The sequence below is a fragment of the Amphiprion ocellaris genome, chromosome 17 (assembly GCF_022539595.1).
Source record: "Amphiprion ocellaris isolate individual 3 ecotype Okinawa chromosome 17, ASM2253959v1, whole genome shotgun sequence".
In the NCBI taxonomy this organism is placed as follows: Eukaryota; Metazoa; Chordata; class Actinopteri; family Pomacentridae; genus Amphiprion; species Amphiprion ocellaris.
The window spans coordinates 8,119,152-8,138,943 of record NC_072782.1 but is presented as its reverse complement, the minus strand read 5'-3'; the positions used below and the strand labels follow the sequence as shown (position 1 = coordinate 8,138,943).

At 39.5% G+C, this 19,792-nt stretch overlaps 2 protein-coding genes and 1 long non-coding RNA gene across 6 annotated transcripts in view; 2 read left to right on the top strand and 1 right to left on the bottom strand.

The window, feature by feature from the left end:
• Positions 1-10,891, top strand: part of unc5cb (unc-5 netrin receptor Cb) — a 123,084-nt gene extending 112,193 nt beyond the window's left edge. For all 4 annotated transcript variants that reach the window (XM_035947763.2, XM_035947762.2, XM_023269400.3 and 1 more), the window contains 7 exons: positions 757-844; positions 975-1,146; positions 5,130-5,363; positions 6,044-6,193; positions 6,281-6,445; positions 7,206-7,384; positions 9,050-10,891. In XM_035947763.2, coding sequence (XP_035803656.1) covers positions 757-844; positions 975-1,146; positions 5,130-5,363; positions 6,044-6,193; positions 6,281-6,445; positions 7,206-7,384; positions 9,050-9,209 — 1,148 coding nt within the window. In that variant the 3' untranslated portion in view covers positions 9,210-10,891. The remainder of the gene's footprint in view (positions 1-756; positions 845-974; positions 1,147-5,129; positions 5,364-6,043; positions 6,194-6,280; positions 6,446-7,205; positions 7,385-9,049) is intronic.
• Positions 10,892-10,924: 33 nt separating this feature from the next.
• bmpr1bb (bone morphogenetic protein receptor, type IBb) overlaps positions 10,925-19,792 on the bottom strand; it is a 73,312-nt gene continuing 64,444 nt past the window's right edge. The window contains exon 14 of the mRNA XM_055019133.1: positions 10,925-12,037. Coding sequence (XP_054875108.1) covers positions 11,912-12,037 — 126 coding nt within the window. The 3' untranslated portion in view covers positions 10,925-11,911. The remainder of the gene's footprint in view (positions 12,038-19,792) is intronic.
• LOC129350941 (uncharacterized) lies at positions 14,328-15,497 on the top strand. The gene is made up of 2 exons (XR_008604537.1): positions 14,328-14,426; positions 15,027-15,497. It is a non-coding gene; the product is annotated as an uncharacterized LOC129350941 (long non-coding RNA).

The window sequence follows — 19,792 nt, the reverse complement described above, 5'->3', positions numbered from 1 at the left end:
ATGCTGGGTGCAGCAATATGGGAATGCTATGAAGAGTAGAGAGATCATTGATTTTAGAAATGAAATGCCACATCATTTCCTGATGCCATAGGAGAAGGCAGTAGAGTGCCATAGTTTTTATATGTGGGACTGAAGGGCACTGCTATTATTACTGTATTTCTCTGAGAAAAATAACTTTTTCACCAGGGCTTTAGCTGCTCTTCAGTTGTTCAGTGCTGCATTAAGATCCACTGGTTATATGTCAAATGCTGTAATATTTTACTTTTATATCTAAAAGTAAGATCCATCTCCATTAATAACCATTTATGCAGTAGGTTTGTGGCTGAGATTCCTTCTCTATATTGCTTTGGTGTCACTGTCTGTACTCTCATCTGGAATCTATTAGCGCAATCACAGCAGGCATTGAAAGTAGAAATAGCTGTTAAGACTTCTCTGGTCTACGTGACTCGTATAAATGTATACATACACTACCAGTCAAAAGTTTGGACGCACCTTCTCATTAAATGTTTTTTATTTAATTGTTTTATACATTGTGGGTTAATATTGAAGACATCAAAACTACAAAAGAATACATATGGGATTATGTTGTAAACAAAAAAGTGTTAATCTTCAGTATTAAACTACAATGTAGAAAATAAACAAAATAAATAAAAGGCATTGAATGAGTAAGTGTGTCCAAACTTTTGACTGGTAATGTGTAAATATATATATATACATCTATATGCCTGTTTATTTGTGTCTCTTCCTGCTCCCCAGGGGTGAGTCTGTTAATTCCAGCCGGGGCCATTCCTCAGGGCAGAGTGTATGAAATGTATGTGACCGTTCAGAGGAAGGACAACATGAGGTACGCAGCGCCTCCTGCCACACCAGCACCCTACAGCTATGTTTACCCCCGTCATCTCCGCCATGTCTCACGTACATTGCTGTCACATTGTCACTAAGCAGCATGTGTCCTCTCCCCTGTGCACCTCCAGGCCCTCGGTGGATGATGGCCAAACAGTGCTGAGCCCTGTGGTGAGTTGCGGGCCCCCCGGGGCCCTGCTGACTCGGCCCGTCATCATCACCATGCACCACTGTGCCGTGTGCGACGGCCAACAGGATTGGTTGATCCAGCTCAAGAGCCAGTCGCAGCAGAACCAGTGGGAGGTGAGATGTAGAACTCACGGCGAAAACTGTGCTGCGGTCCATCGTAACGTGTCCAAGTTGGAAAGTGGTGCTTTTGACAGTCACATGAAATGTTAAAAAGTGTTTGCAACCTAAAATAACATTCACAGATGGAATTTATCCGTCAGTTGATCCATAATGCATTCGGTTGGTTGAAAATTCTGCTTAGAGTTGTTCAAAGACCAGACGGGAAAGCTTTTGTGAAAAACAAAATGATGATATGGCTTGGGACAATAGATAGCTGGAGGAGGTGAAAGGGATCAACTTTCCCTGCTTTGTTTGTGCAGCTCGGCACTCAGAGGAAACCCCTGTTGCAACCAGGTGCTGAAATAGTAAACCTCTGATAGCAGGAAGCGGGCTGGGACTGTTTTTTCACCCTGATTGTTTTATTGCACCATAATAACGGCACATTTTTATTTGTGTGCGTGTGAATGTGCATGGAAGCGGTGTTTTTGGAGGCCCCGTGTGTGCAGGCTCCATGATTACCAGAGCTGATGATAAGCTGGGTTGCTGAAGGCGGCATTGTGAAAGTTTTATCCTCTCTCCCCGTCTCTTCCTCCCTTTCACTATCTTTGTCTGTCACACACACAGAAACTCACACACACACAGACACTGAAACTGTCCAATTACCAAGAGATCATTTGAAGAGAGGCAATGCTTCCACCCACATCACAAAAGCTGCTTGTTAGAGGTAAACTTGTTAGAAAATGCTCCAGTGGTCATCTTTACTCCCCAAAATATCTATCTGTCAGCCTCAGATGACAAACCTCTTTTTTCCTCACCTGTCAAGAGAAAAATTTCAGGCTAAGTGTTGCTTCCATGTGGTTTTTAATGAACTCTCACAAGCAGTGCGCTCAGATCTTTTTAAAGGGGAAGGTGCCCAGCAGAATGAAAAGCACTGAACAGGACTTTACTCTATACCGGCGTATTGCCTAAATTGATAAGATGGGAATAAAAAACTGGGGGCGATACTCTCAGTAAGGGTAAATCTAACTGCCTAGCATCAGTCTGTATCCAATATATGGCCCTCTGTCAGCTCATCATTAAATATTGGCCGAATAGCATCATTTTCATCTTCCATCTTTGCACAGTCTCCCCTGCTGATGTGATGACATGACTTATGGAGCAGAGAAAACTGCCCAACTGGCCTCACATGCCTTTGTGACATTGATGAATTACTTGGGGGCATCCAATAAACCTCAGCGTAAACTGAGTATTTTTAAGGAAGAAATAACTATTGATTACATCTCTGACCCGTCAGAAGTGGAGATGGTAATATGCAAGGTGATGGCAGCTTCCTTTATATGAGTTTTCTTTCCCCGCTGAGGCCAGCCTCCATGGTGCGGGAGTGAAATATTGCTTTATATGACATGCTCTGTCAAAGTGTGTATTCGTCACCGCGGTAGAGACGGCAGCGATGAGCCCCGGTAAAGAAGTAATTCACGGATATTTATATTGAGAATAATCAGTTCTGTTGGCTTCCGGGATGCTGCACCCCTCCCCTGTTGGGACCCGCACACACTCGTTCATACGGTGTCATTGAGGAAACATGGTGTTGTGATGATGATCAAGACAGCGGGTCATTTAATGAGGAACATGTGGGGCTTTCTGCTTCAGTAACTCTGCGACAAAAATGCTCCCACGCCTCCGAAAAAAAAAGAAAAGAAAAACTCTGATGAATGCAGCTTATGAATAAATTATTTTCTCTGTGTTTTGCATGTTTGATTGTTTTTGCTTGCACACATATGTATGAAGCAGAAGCCTCCTTTTCCACTGTGTGCTCCAATTATCCTCCAATAAGGACCCCAGTGCCCTCCCACAGGAGCAGTTAAAGAGTCTAATGATCGGCCATAATACTGCTGTTAAACGGCCTAGCTCACAATAAAATGCTGTAATTCCTCTTCTGTCTCTCATAATAGGCTGAATTAATACCAGTGTGATGCTCACAGGAGTGTTTGGATTAGAGAGGGAACGACAGAGGGACAGAGGGGAAGAGTGAGTGAGATCAAGCGAGATGAAGAGAGGCTAAAAGATAGAAGGAGAGAGAGAAATGGTGGCATAAGCCTTCCCACATCAGACAGTCTTAATGAAGGAGAAATATGTTCCGGCATTAGTGCTATTACTGGGGTCAACTACAAATGGTCCGGATACTCACTCTTTCATTATCCTGCGTGCACAATGGCAGAATGTCAGACGGTGTCACACATTAGTAGTACACACATACCAAGCGTAATTTTTAAAGGACACGGCTTTTGCGCAAAGACCATGACCGCAATTGTACTTCTCCCATTAAGATGAAATTTAGCTGAATTTAGTGTCAGCTGGATAGGAAGGACATCAACAAAAATTAGACGTTAATTTCCTGTTCACCAGTAGAATTTAGAATATGTGACTAAAGATTCTGTCTGATGTAATGATTACAAACACGACAATTTAATGTGTTTTTCAGGGTTAAAGTAATAACTAGAGAGGAATCTTAAAGGCTTTTTAGTATACTGTTTTTTCATAAATAATCACGCTGTCATTGAAGCAAACAAGCAAAAAACTTCTGCTCAGTTTCATAACATGCAAATTAGGAAACTAGTATAGGATTTCTCTTTGTGCGTTTTTGATAAATGACTTTACGTTTTGTAACACTTGGCATTAAGGATGTTAATTATTCATTTTTAGTTGAATAATTTCCATTTATCAATTGATCGATTACAAGTCTATTAACTGATAAGATAACAAAGAAGACTAAGGATGTCCATGTCAGAAATTGTACATTTAGCTGTAGTATCTGGTTGTGCCACCAGGTGGAGCATCCTACTGTTTAATTAGATGGAAAACGGCAGCTTGTTTGCTGTGTTAAACACTCTAACAATGCAAGGAGATTAAAACAGGCAGCTTCGTGTTGGCAAACATAGAGCATTGTCGGAATGTAGCTAGCAAAGGGCCACCATGACAAAGACTCCTGTAGTGGTAAATGTACTCATGCCAGCACCTGGATGATGAGCTTGTTTGGCTTAGTTTGAGAAGTATTCCTGCAGCCATGTGGTGTATAGGAATGGCAAATGTCAAAACAGGATATTGATTCACATTCATTATTGAACTCGTAACTTACAAGTTCTTCCGCTAAATAAGTGCTATTTATTACGGAATAAGTAATTTAAACAAGCCTGTTTTCACATCTGTTCTTGCCAAGATGTTTTTATTGTGACCTGCCAAGGGACTGCAGATGGAAATTAGCTTAAAGCTAACTCTGGTGCAATACGTCAAATGGAAACATTTATGTTTAATATTGTACATGGTCCCTTTTTAAATAAACTGAAAATAATAATAATAATAATAATAAAGTAGATCTTGTAGCAAACTGCAAATGTTTGTGGTTAAAAATGGCTGCATCAGCATATGGAAAAACATTGTATTTCTTTCATTTAAACAATTCATCAATTATTGATTGTTAATGTGGCCACCTATTGGTTTAAAAATAGTTTGAGTAGCTTCCCTATTTGTTTTTTTCTGACAAAAAGAGCTGCATATTGTTCAAAAGACTGACAAAGTAAAATAAAATCATTGAACTGAACTTGTCCTCTCTAATGTTTAATACAAAGAATAATGTTTTGTGCTTTATATTAAACAGTCCCATTTCTAGGAATAGACAAGCATAAAAGTAGAACTTGAAAGAAAGAACACGAGTTTGATAATGGGCCTTAGAGAGAAGGCAACAGTGAACTCTGATTTTTTTCCCCCTAGTATTAGTATACTTTGGTCTCATTTGCCAGGAAATGAAAAGATATTGAAAAACTTATAAGTTTTGTGTAATTTAGAGTGCTTTTAATCATGCCTGCTTTTGATTATTTTCCTTTTTCTCTTTTTAACTGCAAACATAAGATGGAACAAAGTTGTAACAAATCCCTTGGTTTTCTCTGGCTTTTTATCTAATTATATCTCACACTTTTTCTCTCTTCCTGACCCCTCTCTAGGATGTGGTGGTGGTAGGAGAAGAAAACTTCACCACACCATGCTATATCCAAATGGATGACGAGGCCTGCCACATCCTGACAGAGACGCTGGGTACGTACTGCCTTGTGGGTCAATCTCTCAGTGCTGCCACCATCAAGCGCCTCAAACTCGCCATCTTCGGCCCCGTCACCTGCCCCGGCATGGAGTATCACATCAGAGTCTACTGCCTGGACGACACACAGGACGCACTCAAGGTAAACGTGCAGCAAGTTGCCGTCTCCTTTATATTTGCGAAAAAAGGTTACATAGCTGAAATTAGATGTTTGCAAGCATTCAAGATAGTTTTCATTTGAACTGAATTGTTTGTGCGTAGGCATAGCCGGCAGATGAGGTGTGGGAGGCAGAATGAGAAATCTTTGTGTTGTCGTGTCACAATAAGGGGAGACGAGCGCTCGCATTTGAATAGCGTCGCTGCTTCCTGGAAAGACGTAGCTGCTGCACCAACATAAAATAAGCCACGTTCATCCCCCGACCCCACTGTTGTCTCATCACCTCAATTCTGTTTAATACCTGCACGCACCTACATGGAGGACAGATAACGAAGGATTATTGTACTGAGGGGGATATTGCACACAGTTATTAAGTTTGGGAATGGGTAATGAGAAGTGATAGTGATCCTGCTGCAAGGACATTGAAGTTGGTTCCAGATTGGCAGGTCTAGATTGAAGTTCATAAAGCCTCGAGGATGAATACGATGAATATACTATAAAAAATGATTTTTAAATTTCCATTGGAGCATTAGCAGGAAACTGCTGCTGCAAAAGGGACATAACAGTTTATACTGTAGCAGCACAAAAGCAGGCAATGTAGAGATTGTTTTGAGGTCAGTATCCATGGTGGCTTTTGCTAATTAAGTGCATCTTTATGTATTCAGGAGGTCTTACAGATGGAGAAGCAGATGGGTGGGAAATTGTTGGATGAACCAAAGACTCTCAGCTTTAAAGACAGCACCCACAACCTGAGACTTTCCATCCATGATGTCCCCCACATGTTGTGGAAGAGCAAACTACTAGCCAAGTACCAGGTAAACCGCTCATGCACTCTTTTCACTCCGTAAACAGTGACACATGGTTTCTGACATCTGACTCTAACCCTCTTCACCTCTTTGCAGGAGCTTTCCTTTCAACAAGTATGGAACGGTTCACAGAGGAACCTCCACTGTTGCTTTACCCTGGAGCGGTTCTCTGCCAGCACCGTGGACCTGGCCTGTAAGATATGTGTGCGCCAAGTGGAGGGAGAAGGACAGATTTTTCAGCTGGACACCACACTGTCAGAGGTAGGGGTTGGTTTCTGGTTAAATGTAGCCTTGTAAAATGCCCTGTCTGGAGTTCACATGCATCAAAGTTGTAGTGAAATCTTTAAAGATCACTTTAAAACTCTCTTTCCAGGTGAATTTTGTACTTAGAACAGTGTTGATTTTCCTCCTCCACCTTGTTCATGAGACGCTTGAATGAATCGAACCACTCATCCATTTCCTCATGCCCACTTTTTGCAGTGTTCACAAAAACCGCCAGGGTGGAATACAGGGGAGTCTCAACCCTGCTACCTTTATATAGTCTTGCCTATGACAGGCCAATGCAGACAAGAGAAGAGCAGAGGGGGCATAATCACCCTCCAGTCATGCTGTACTTGCTTTACAAAGGCCATCTGGCCAGGAGAATAGAGCTTGAGGGATGGAGGAGCACCGGGCTTTGTGCTCAGTAATGAGATGAATTACAGGACATGCAGTGCTGAGCTGTGTCCCTGCCTGGCCTTGGTTCATTTGTCTCTGGGTCTTGATCTTGTTTCTGTAGCCAGACCTGCAGCACTTCATTCTGTAGATGCGATACATTTGAAAATCACTCAGCTTGCATCCATAAATGGATGGCAATGAAATTAATGATTTTTTATGGGACCCAGAAAAAGAACATTTCTGTGCTACAAATCCATGTCATTTTGCGAGATGTTACATCATCCATTTGGCTTCTAGCCTGATAAGCAAAAGTGCCACAACTGTAGTGTCTTCCTCAATCCCCTTTGGTTGTCTGTTTTTGCAGGATTCCCAGAGTATCGACACGTCTCTGCTGGACCCTGCCAGTAACATCACTACGCTGGTGGGGCCAAATGCCTTTCGTATCCCCGTCTCCATCCGCCAGAAGCTGTGCGGCAGCCTGGATGCACCGCAGACCAGAGGAAACGACTGGAGGATGTTGGCCCACAAACTCAACCTGGACAGGTGGGTAGACGAACAGGGCAGTCCGAGAGAGGAAAGCGGCGAGACGGTGACTCACATTTAGGTCCTCAGTGATAACAGTCTGGCCACAGGAACAGGCTGCCGGCTCCAGGCTTTTCTCTTTGTCTTTCTTTCTTTCTTTCTTTCTTCCTTTCTGTTTAACCGGTTAAATGAAGTCAATAAAAACGCACAAGAAAAGCCTCTGATGTGCAATTTTCACTGCCAAATATGTTTTTTTCATTAGACGAACACATCAAGATCGGAATAAAATTGCAGATAACTAATCTATTTTTAATTTGATTGTGATTGTTCTCTGGGAATGTGACTCAGTTTGATAAGCATCAGCTGAATTGAGATTAATTGAGCTGGAGTGAAGTGAGACAGACACAGAGAGAGAGAGAGAAAGACGAAGATAGAACGGCGCTCCTCTTTTCAAAACGGCACCAATGTGTCTTTGATAGTGTTGTGTGTGTGATGGAGGTAGAGTGTGCGTCCATTTTTAAGGTCCCAGCTCAGCGGGGCAGCCTTATCACAGGCAGCAGCTGCAGATTGTCGAGCCCACTGACAGAGTGCAGCGGGAAGGAAGGCGCGACCTCTCACTCACAGCTTCTCTGATGATACACACAGCACAATACTGTGTGCAGAGCTCATTGGTGTGTTTTTTCTTTTATAAAAAAAAAATCTGGAAATTTACGGAGGTTTATTTTGAGTATCCAAAACTGGGTGACAAGAGGATTTTAAAAAAGAATTTGTGTCAAGACAAGATTTTTAGAATGTGACTTGTTGCATAGATGCATGGATTTTTATTTTTTTATTTTTTTGCTAACTACAAGACTCGTATAAGATCAGCTTATTTAGATTTTCTCCCAAAGTTTTACTTAACAGTATATTAATTCAATTTTTCAGAGAGTTTCTTTCTTTTTTGAGGAAGTCTATTTTAGTCATTATTATTTATTTAGGCATTATTATTTCATTATTTTATTTTTTATGATTTTATTATTTTTTTCTAATTTTATTTTTGTCATTTTATTAGTTTTCCCAATTTTATTTTTATTATTTTAGTATAAAAATTTTTGGACTTTATTTTAAATAATTTCTTTACTTTTATTTTTAAAACAAAAGAAATTATTGTTGATTCTCACATTTCAAACACATCATTTCACTCTCCTGAGAAGATTATTATCTACAGTGGTTCAAAAGAATCTATCTCACACATGCCCTTTATTCGTTAATTGATGGCTACTAAATGGGTCGGTTGCATGTGGGAATCTGCACCCTATATTTGAACATTTTGATCAGCTGCTATCAGTTTAGCTTGTTATAATATTATTATGTTTTATGCATCACTTGGTTTATTGTCTGGTCTTGCATGAATGACAAATACTGCGTGAATTCCACAATGTTCTCCAGCAATGCGGGTGGTCTGTGTGGATGCAGCTCTGAGGAACGTTAACGGGTAATTGGCCTATGTATGAAAGGAGCTGAACGACAGAATGGCTTCCCTTGAGTGGATTGAATAACTGCACTATGGGGCTAAACAGATGGAAAACGAGCGTTTGAAGACACCTGTGCACATGGTGGAGTTGAAAAGACCATTGCAGCACACAAGTATTTAAATTTAAACTGATTTCAATCCATTTACCACATTTCCCCTACTTTTACTTTTAGGTATCTTAACTACTTTGCCACCAAATCCAGTCCGACAGGAGTGATCCTGGACTTGTGGGAGGCCCAGCATTTCCCCGATGGCAACCTGAGTCGCCTCGCCCAGGTACTGGAGGAGATGGGACGCCATGACAGCCTTGTTCCTGCTGTGACTGAGCACTGACATCTGCCCACCAGGGAGTGTGACATTCCAGACACGAAAAATAAAAAATAAAGGGATGGGGACCCCCCCGAAAGCAGGAGAGTCAGTCATGTGGCATCTCAATGACAAACACGCGTACACAAACGCTGCCTGAGTGTACATTCAAAAGAAGTAAGAAGATAGAAAACGGCGAGGTCTGCTCCGCCATGACCCAGTTAAACATTGGCAACAAAGGGTGTAAAAAACTTGGAGAGTAAACAGGAATCTCTGCCAGTCATTTCTCTGGCTGTTCCTCTTTCTCTCTCTCCGATACAACGGCTTGATATTTTTGGCTCTCGTTTCCCTGGAAACAGCTTTCCGGTTATTTGTACGGACTGAGCGGATGTGAGATGATGCCCTCCTAATACACGAGAGTTAGCAACACACTATCAGAGGTCAAAGGATCAAAGGAGGAAGACTTGGATCAGAGGAAGCGCCTCTCCCTTTCCGTCTCCATAGCAACTCCATGGACAAGTGTGTGTTCTGTGATAACATAGTATTTAATAATATGCCTATTTATACATATCTCTTTTTTTTGTATTTTATGCTAATATTGAGTACTTTGCAGTGTCTTCTCATTTTGGCTCTTCTTTCATTATGTTTGACTGTATCATAGCACCACCTGGTGGACACCTGGTGCTCTCACCCTGTCAGCCACATGTACAAGTACAGAAGGAAATCAATGATGTAATCATTTTTGCAGCTTTAGTGTCGCTGTTGTAACTGCTATTAATACGTTTTAGTCATATTATGTATAATTATTGATTTTTGCGATTATGTGAGCTTCTTTTACAGGATTTTTTTTAAGTCTTTAAAATATTTTTTAAGAGTTGAATTGGTGATTTTTCTTTATTTTATTGGGGTTTTTTTGCATGTTTTTTTTCTCTCTTTTTACCTGATCATTTGGCTAATTACACCAGTCTATCCCCACGAAACAGAGAGCGATCAAGTTGCTGAGTGAATTTCATGGATGATGAGTTGTATGTTGTTCAGGAAGATGTCATGTACACTAAAGGCACCAGGCAGAGTGGAGAGGACGAAGGGGAATCGAACAAGTATATTTTTGTAGGACCAATGCAAGTGAAAACGACTGCTTTTTACCAAATAATTGACTTATGATGTTTGAGGTTCAAGTTATTACAGAAAGTGATCATCTAAATATTGTGTCATTTCACGTGTTCACAACTAACATTCATCTGTGCTTTTGGAGGATAGTGGAGACTTTAACTCAGACTTTGATGTTTGTACATTGATAACAGAAGCCATTAATATTATGATGACACTGACTCTGTGCATAAAAATTAGTGATAGCTGTAAATGCAACATTCCTTTGATGCAGCAGCACTTGTGACTGTTCAAGTGTTCTTGGTTTTTTCGGTTCTTTTTAATGGCAGTTGTCCCAGTTTTCGTAAAGCCGTCTATGCAAACTCTGCATCCTTTTTGAAACAATCTTTTCATTCTCAGTGGGCTAGCCTTTGCATTCCCTAGTTGTTCTTCAGCTTCATGATTATTGTTGTGTATAGTGAGAATGTAGCCTGTCTGTTTTCTGGCACTCATGGTGTTCCTCGCAACTGCTTGCATTTCATCTGTCAAGTTACTGTACAAAGTGTAAGAAAGAATTTTTAAGACTAATAATAAATTATATTTATATGCAACATTGAAAACGGTTTGAACTGTGAGATTGTATGCGACGCCAGTCAAGACATGTATTTGTTTTTATTGGGGAATGTTATCCAGATCCACTCATACACTCCTTAATGACATATGTACAGATTAAATAAGGCACGTGCCGTAGTGGTAGAGTGGACGGGACATATTCTGTACACAGATCAAAAACATTTCAACATCCAGCAAGGAAATACTTAATAGATTTCAGATCAACTTTGTACAAATGAATGAATGAGGGAGAAGAAGACCGCTATTCTGAGGCTTGAATTGTAGTTTAATATTGAAACAAAACATACTGAGAAATACTATAAAGAAAACTCAATAGAACAAACAATATATCCTCCTTGTTTTTGCGGGAGATGTTTTTAATATAGTCTGCTTTGTTCTGTAATAATAATAATATTAAAATAATAACATTATTATGTCTTTGATAATGAGGTCACTGAACTTGAATTAGACATTTCTTTGGATGGATGACAATCACCATTCGTCACGGAGCTGACGGTGAACTCTTGATATTCTGCTGCGATACCACAGCATGCGGTGACTGATTCACAAATAAAAAAAGCAAACACACACACAAAGGCAGCTGTGACAGTACAAAAGACTGCCCACACTCTACTGCTATATGGCTTCAGAAGAGCAAAGCAGGAGCTTCCTCTGTTTCAAACTGATCAGAGGGATTTTAGTCCTCTCCTGCGAGGGTTCTTCATCTGGACAGTCTGGACCCGACGAACTCTCAGCTTTCACAGAAAGCACAATCTGAACACTACGTCAGAGGCGGCTCAGACAAAGGGAGACGGCACATCTCCCCTGACAAAATAATAGATCTTTTGCTCCTCATTTTTCTGGCTCCGTGGTGACCATTATCTCTGTCACTCATCCTCCTCGTCAGTTTCCTTTGTTCTATCATTCACAGCCTCTTTTTTTCCCTTTCTTCTGTTGGCCAGTGTGAGTGGCCTGTGCCAGTGGCGATGACAAGTCTGTGGGTGATGAGAGCATCTCTCTCGACTCTGTCACAGTTTGATATCTTGAGACTCTAACATCTTCGCCAGGGTCTTCTTCACCCTCAGGGCTGTGAGGCGACATGCCGGGTTATGAGCCCAGCACTCCGACATCAGCTTCCCCATCTGTCGTAGACACTGAAGACACACATGTCCATAATACATTAGAGTGCAACGACAGTTTAAAGTTGTGACAAATGGCTTCATAAATTAACAATATTGAATCATACACTATTTAAAATGGGGTTGGGATTATAAAGATATATATAGAAATTGCAGATCAATTTATCAAAAAACTTACTGACGTTCAGAAATGGAGACCTGAGGGCTTTTAATTATGTGAGAATATGTGAGAAACCCATGATTCATGTCTCAAGCACTTTTCAACAAGTCAGCTGTTCTGAAGAAAAATGGTAACACTGTATAAAAAACATATTTATCTTTTTAACTAGTTATAGTATTAATGCTATATTGGTTCTTCATTAGTCTTCATAACAAAATAAAGGTCAATGCCATTTCCTGCATGACTATATTCTACAACTACTTGACTTGATAATGGTTTTCCCTCTTATTCTAAAGATATCAAATTTAGATTGTAATTCATGTACAACAAAATCCTTTCTTACGATCAGTCAGTAAGCATCAGTTATGGGGCTTTTGAGCAAAAAACTCAGAGTTAATGGCCTAGTAATTGTAGACTACATTCTTGCAGAATAAGACATTAATACGTTCTTTATAACGACTAACAAAAGGATGGTTTAAGGTTTAAGGCTGACGGCTGACGGCTGACGGCTGAACGTAAATAAAGGCTTTGTGAAACATCAGGAGCTTCACCATTGTCTAGGTGGGCTTTGCTACATCACGTGACATAAATATGTAGCAGGCGGCAGGAATTGATGGGACTCAGAAACACCCCACAGTTTAATCATTTGTTCCTTGTATGATTTCCAACTGATAAATCACATTCAATTTGTAGTGGGATCACAATCATGTGATCGTCAGCAGGTAACTGACACAGTGTTAATGTTGCATCGACGCTGTGCCGGCAGCTATAGCTCGCAATGGGAAATCCTTAACAAAGCCGTGGGTCCAGACTATAAGCCACATCACTGCCAAAATCTAATCACTTGGTCCACTCGGTCATTTCTGACCTTCCCCGAAAATCCAAATCCGTTAGTCCGTTTATGAGTAGTGTTGCGAACAGAGGAAGGATTCACAGACAAACGTACGCCGATCGTTACATAAATCCGCCGTTCCTTGGCAGAGTAACTATGACTTTTTTGTGATATTTTGGACGACATACTAGACTATGACGTTTTAGTGACATTTTGAATGACATACAAAACTATGACGTTTTTTCCCAGTTTGGACCACATACTAAACTATGACATTTTTTTCATATTTTGGACGACAGACTATACTAAGACATTTTTTCCACATTTTGGACAACATACTAAACTATGACGTTTTTTTCCACATTTAGGACGACATACTAAACTATGACGTTTTTTCCACATTTTGGACGACATAGTAAACTATGACATTTTTGTCACAATTTGGAAGACATACAAAACTATGACGTTTTTTCCACATTTTGGACCACATACTAAACTATGATGTTTTGGTCACATTTTGGACCACATACTAAACTATGACATTTTTTCCACATTTTGGACCACATACTAAACTATGACGTTTTTGTCACATTTTGGACAACATACTAAACTATGACGTTTTTTCCACATTTTGGACGACATACTAAACTATGACGTTTTAGTCACATTTTGGACGACATACTCTCCCAACACACCGGCCTCTGATTTTTACTCCGCCAAGGAACGGCTGAGTTATGTGACGATCGGCGTACGTTTGTGAATCTGATAATCTGTGAATCTGCTTGTCTGTCTGTCTGTCTGTCTGTGTGAAACATTACTCAAAAATGGACAAATGGATTTGGATGAAATTTTCAGGGGAAGTCAGACATGACACAAGGACTACCTCATTAAATTTTCACAGTGATGCAGCTTATAGTCTGGATCCACGGCTTTGTTAAGGATTTCCCACTGCCAGATATAGCTGCTGGCTGGCGTCACTGTAACCATGACAAGTGAACAATGCATCAGTTACCTGCTGATGATCACATGATTGCAATCCTACTACAAATTGACAGATTTATCAGTTGGAAATCATACAAGGAACCAATGATGAACTGTGGGGTGTTTCTGAGTACCGCTACATATTTAGGTCATGTCAGTGGCGGATCTTCCGTGGGGGCACGGGGGGGGCAGTGGTCCCCCCTGGGATCTGATTGGCCACCCCGTGTGCCCCCCCAAAATTTTTGTTGGAAATTTACATTACTGAAATTCCGATTTCCGATGCTCCTGAACGCAACTTCGTTGTCCGACTGCAACTGAATGCACCAATGACGTTCGTTCGATCTTTTGATTGTATTTCGTTTGGATTTGAAGAAGCTTTGAAGACGTTTCCTGATGCCGGAGGAGAAGACGAGCAGCTTTGGACCTTTGCGGTAAGAAGACTATGGCCATTTCTCAGTAACTGTCCGTACTTGGTTCTCACGTACTCGTGAAACGTCATCATCGAGACTGCAGATCGGCTGTCGCCATGATATTTGTCACAGTACTTGGTGCCAGCCGCTACTTCCTGACTCTGCAAGGAGAGGTGAACCTTAACTGACTGTATCAGTCCACTGCCCTGCTTTGCTGTGTCTTTTTTAATGTTTACGGCTGTCATGGCAGTTATGTCTCGGCTGTCTGAAGTAGGTGAGGAGCAACACAAAAACAGTCGAAACGCTGGTTTCCAGAGGGTTAGACGAGTATTTATTTGAAAGAGTAAGTTTACAACAACACAACATGTGAGAGGGTTAAAAGGAAATGAGTGTTAGTAAAATAAAAATAAATAAACAGAACTAAAAGTGAACTTCACGTTGACATTGATGGACATTCCAACCAGGAACAAAGTAAAAGATAATCAATATGAAAAAAAACTCTTCCTGTTCACCTCTTGAAACCCAAAAACACACCGCAGTAGCACCCTAAACTAAAACTACCAATGAGTTCCCTGTTTTCCTTTCTGAACAATTCAAAGGTCCCTCTCTATCTCCCCACAGATCCACCAACCACTGGAACACATCTCCAAAGTTCTGCCGGGCCAGCTCAGCCTCCCCTCAGAAGGAGCCAGATGAAGGAGCCTTTTGAGAGGCAGCTGGCATCGTGATTGGACTGTACTTTGGTCTGTTCCAGTCCAGCTTCAGCTCCAGAGACAGCAGGCGGGACGAGTCAACGGAGGCCGGGTGGACGAAGGCATGAAGCTGAGTACAACCCAGAAAACAACAGAGGAGGAGTGCAGCAGCCCAGGGCCAGAACAGAGTAGGATAGTCTGTCTCTTAGAAAACATCATAATATAGCCTTTGGGATGAAAAAAATGGCACAATATACATGGTATATTGTACAAATAACAAGTCAAAGTAAAGAGACATACATTGTAGAATTGTAGTAATTGTGGGCTGACTGATTTACTGATTATCAGTATTTTATATTTTACTGATTTACGGTAATAAATCAATTTAAAAATGCTGCTACTTTGGCTCTGAACCTTTATCTATCTGTGGTCACTCTGTCTTCTGGAGTGATTTGATTGGTTATACGTCACAAATAAAACTCCTTTAACTTAACATCTGTAAACAAAACAAAAACGTATCAACAAAGTTTTCTTTAAGAGTTTGTGTTCTTCTAAGTTTAACTCCAAGATTTTAAATACTTTCATTTACTGCAAATGATTATCTACTCCAAATGTCTCACAAATAATCATTATCAGCCTTAAAAACACACAGAACACCCCTCTATACTCCAACCACACTTAGTACAGTCCGGTTCCCCCTTCTATAAATCTGCTTGGAATCTTCCACTTCCTGTTTGTCAAAGTGGCCTTCTACCTGGACAGGTTTTGTGGGAGCTCATGCAACAAACATTTTGGGTAACTGCACTTTAATATGGATGGATGACACTGAATTAGAGTCTGTTTTAATGAGACTGAGTTAAGATGTATAGCTCTGTCATTAATTAGGAAATTATTTCTCAGAATTCACAGAGAAAAGTCTGAAATGTTTGCTAGGTTAGCGTCCCACATGTTCTTTGGCTCAGCTAAAGCTAACTCTCTCCAACTTCTGGATCTCTTGAGTTGCTTGTTGTTAAATTATCTTGCTAGAGGTGCTGAAGCTCAGAAAGTCTGAGATGTTTGTTCAAAATCAGCTCATTCTCAAGTCTTATCTGAACTGTCCTCTTTTGTTTGAACTTTCCCTAAACTTAGGAGTTAAGGACAGAGCAGCACATCCAGACTCAGTCTCATTTATGTAGAGATTAAACTTCAGTGTCATTCATTGATGTTAAAGTGCAGTTTTTCAAATGTTTGTTGCACTTACTCCCGACCAAAGCAGTCCAGGTGGAAGACGATGTGAAGAGAAAGCTCCAGAGGATGAATATCACACATTTACGTTGGAAATAAATGTCCTTTAATGAGACATTGTCATGCAAAAGTTGGATTTCCCTTTAATGATGTTCAAATCTTTGAGTGTTTTGTTGATGTTGGTTTCTAAATGTTTTTTGACACTCAGCCCCAAAGATTAAAACCTTTTATGGCTCACAAGCTGCAACAATTCACACATTATCAACTATCTTTCTGACTAAACTAAGATAAAAAGTGAAAAACTGCCTGATTCCTGCATCATGAATGTAAATCGTTTTGGTTTTTATGACAGTAAACTGAATATATTTGGGTTTGACATTTTATGAACCAAAACAAGAAATGAATCAACAGATTAATGGACAAAGAAAATGTGTTTTCCAACATATATGGCTGAATTACTCCAACATTACAAGATACCTACAATTTTAATTCAATTTTATTTATATAACGCCAGTTCCAGGTCAAATTGTCTCAAGATGCTTTATTTTTATATTTTTTTGTCATATTTAAATTATGACAAAGTAAGAAATTTAAACCTCTTGACTAACCCAATTTATTATTTGGTTTTTAAGAGACTAATCAACAATTAAAATAACTTTCTCCACTAAAACTAATAAACATGAGGTCAAATAGAAGAAACAGTTTTAAATACTGCAGTCCCACGACGACAAGAATAAAGTTTGTCAACAAAAACTAAATCTGCTGGTGGATTCCATTAAAGTCCTAATAAATGATAATAAAGTGTGATACTAAAGGTTTGTGGTGCTAAAAATCTCCAAGTAGAGATCTCAAGTTATACATCTGGATGGAGGTTGATAAAAGTTGACCTTCCTTCATTTCTCTGGAGCAACTCCATGGATTTTATGGATGGTGGTTAAAGACCTGCTCTTCTAGTCATCTTCCTTCGAGTCGCTGGAAAAAGTCAGTCCATCCTGGCCGACTTCAACACCTCTTCATGACAACTTGTTCTGCCTCCGACCTGGTGGAAACTCCAGAAACTCGGGAAAACCCGTCGAGACTCGAAGAACTCGTGGAGACTCGAAGAACTCGTCGGGTGGGGGAAGGTGTGGTGGGTGGTGGGGTAGGTGGGGGAGTAGAGGGGGGAGGCCGCCACCCACCTCCCCACCTACTCTCCGCCCAGACTCCGCCCAGACTCCGCCTTGGCTCCACCCATGTGGTGACTTCAGCAACTACGATGTCAAAGGGACGACGAATTTATTTCTTTTTATCTGATCTGTAGCTCAGTGAGTTAAGGATTTGCCTATGGAGTTGCAGGTCGCTGGTTCAAGACCAGACACTGCTTAAATTTTCATCAAAATTCTGACAAAGACAAAGAAAGAAAACTGCCGCTGGCGGGTCTTGAACCTGCGACCTTCCACTCTGTAGTCTCTCCTCTTATCCCCCTGAGCTATTCGCTCAGATACTAATTCTTCTTTTTTTTGCGCATTTATCATCTATTTTTTGTCGTTTCGAGTTTTTTTTTTAACTTGAGTCTCGACTCGACCGTTTTTCTCAGGAGGTTGGACTTCAGCCTTTGTGCTGGAGGGTTGAACCCTCAGTTCCAAGACTTTCCAAGCCTCCACACCTCCCGAGTCCTCAGGACCTGAGCTTTCACACAGTCTGAGGGCTGAAATTTTCTAAGTCCCACAGTAGTTCTCTGTTAGATTTAACTTTCAGACAGTCCAAGGACTGATATCTTCTAAGTTCCTGAGTAGTTCTCTGTTAGTTTGAGCCTTTAGACAGTCTGAGCACTGAAGTTTTAAAAGTTTCTCAGTACTTCTGTTAGTTTGAACCTTCAGACAGTCTGAGGACTGAAATCTTAAAAGTTTCTCAGTACTTCTCTGTTAGTTTGAACTTTCTGGTTAACAGAAGCCTTAAAACTTGTGACCATGAGTCTTGATTTCACATTTAGACCATCCATCTGAGTTCTTCTCAGACCTTCACCTGTGAGTTTTTTAGAAATCCTCAACAAACTTTGATTCTCTTCACTGAACAGTAAAGTTTGTGGAGATCAGAAGGTAACATTAGTTTGATCCATGCCTTCAAATACTAGTAGACTTTATCTGGAAAGCGGTTTTCTGAAATGAGTTCTGAGTAAATCTGTCCACAATCAAACTAAGAACATAGAAAGAGGAAATGTTTGAAGAAACAACTTGATGTTTTCATTTCAGACTAGAAAACACTTTAACACCTTTATCTGTTTTTGCTCTTTTTGATCATTGTATTGTCTCTTATGTTTAATTTGATCTTCTAAAGTCTAACTGGTGTCTTTTCAAATGTTTTTCTTTAGTTTTGATTCTTCTTAAATGTTTAGTTTTGCTCTTTTCTCATCTTTTATTCTTTTCTAATGTCTGATTTGATTTCAAAATGTTTTGTGTTTTTAATGTTTAATTGTTGTTTTTTTCAAATGTTTTATCGGCTTGTTTGAAAAATTTCCTTTTCTTTCCCAATGTTTAATTTTTTGATGATATCTTTAAGGTTTTTCTTTTTAAATGTTTTACCACCTTTGAATGTTTAATTTTCTTTTTAAATGCTTCATTTTATTTTCTGTTTAATTCCTATTTAAACTTTTATTGTCTATAAGATTTAATTTTCTAATTAAACATTTAATTTTTTTAATTAACTGTTTTGTCTTTTTAAAGGTTTAATAATCAAATGAAATGTTTTTAAATGTTTAATATTCTTCTTGTTTAATTGTATTTTTTAAATGTTTCATTATCTAAGATTTATTATTTAATGTTTAATATTTTTGTTGAAGAAAATTTGTTTAATGTCATAATTACATGTTTTGTATCTTCTGTTTATCTAATTAAATATTTTGTCTGTTTAATATAATTTAATTAGATTAATGTTTAATTTTCTTTTTAAATGTTTTATTGTATTAAATATGTTTTCCTTTGATTGAATTGCTTTTTTAATATAGCTTATTTCTTTAATCTTTTTTTTCTGTCAAGATTTTAACCCCAACCTTAAAAATGAAACAAACCCTTAAATCACAATGAAAATACTTCTGTTGTCATAATCATGAGTTAGTCAATTATTCAGTTTATCAATTCAACTTTATTTGTTTAGCACCTTTCACACAGATGACAAAACTAAACAAGCAAAGAGAAAAAACTATGCTAAAACTATGATTAAAACTCAAAAGCAGTTTTTTTAAGAAAAGATTTAACATGGTAATAAAATCTTGTGTTCAGGGGATGGAGGAAGTTTATTGAAGTCTTCTTGGGTTCACATGGGAAATCATTTAAAATATAAACTTGATATTCAGTCTAAGGAAACTGGAAACTGCAGAGTGACAGAAGAACCAACAATATCTCCTGTTTTCTCCTTTAATGAGTCGACTCTTCTTGTGCTTTCAGATCAAAGAACTACAGACTCTTCACAACCTGCTCAAACTCTTGGTACAGG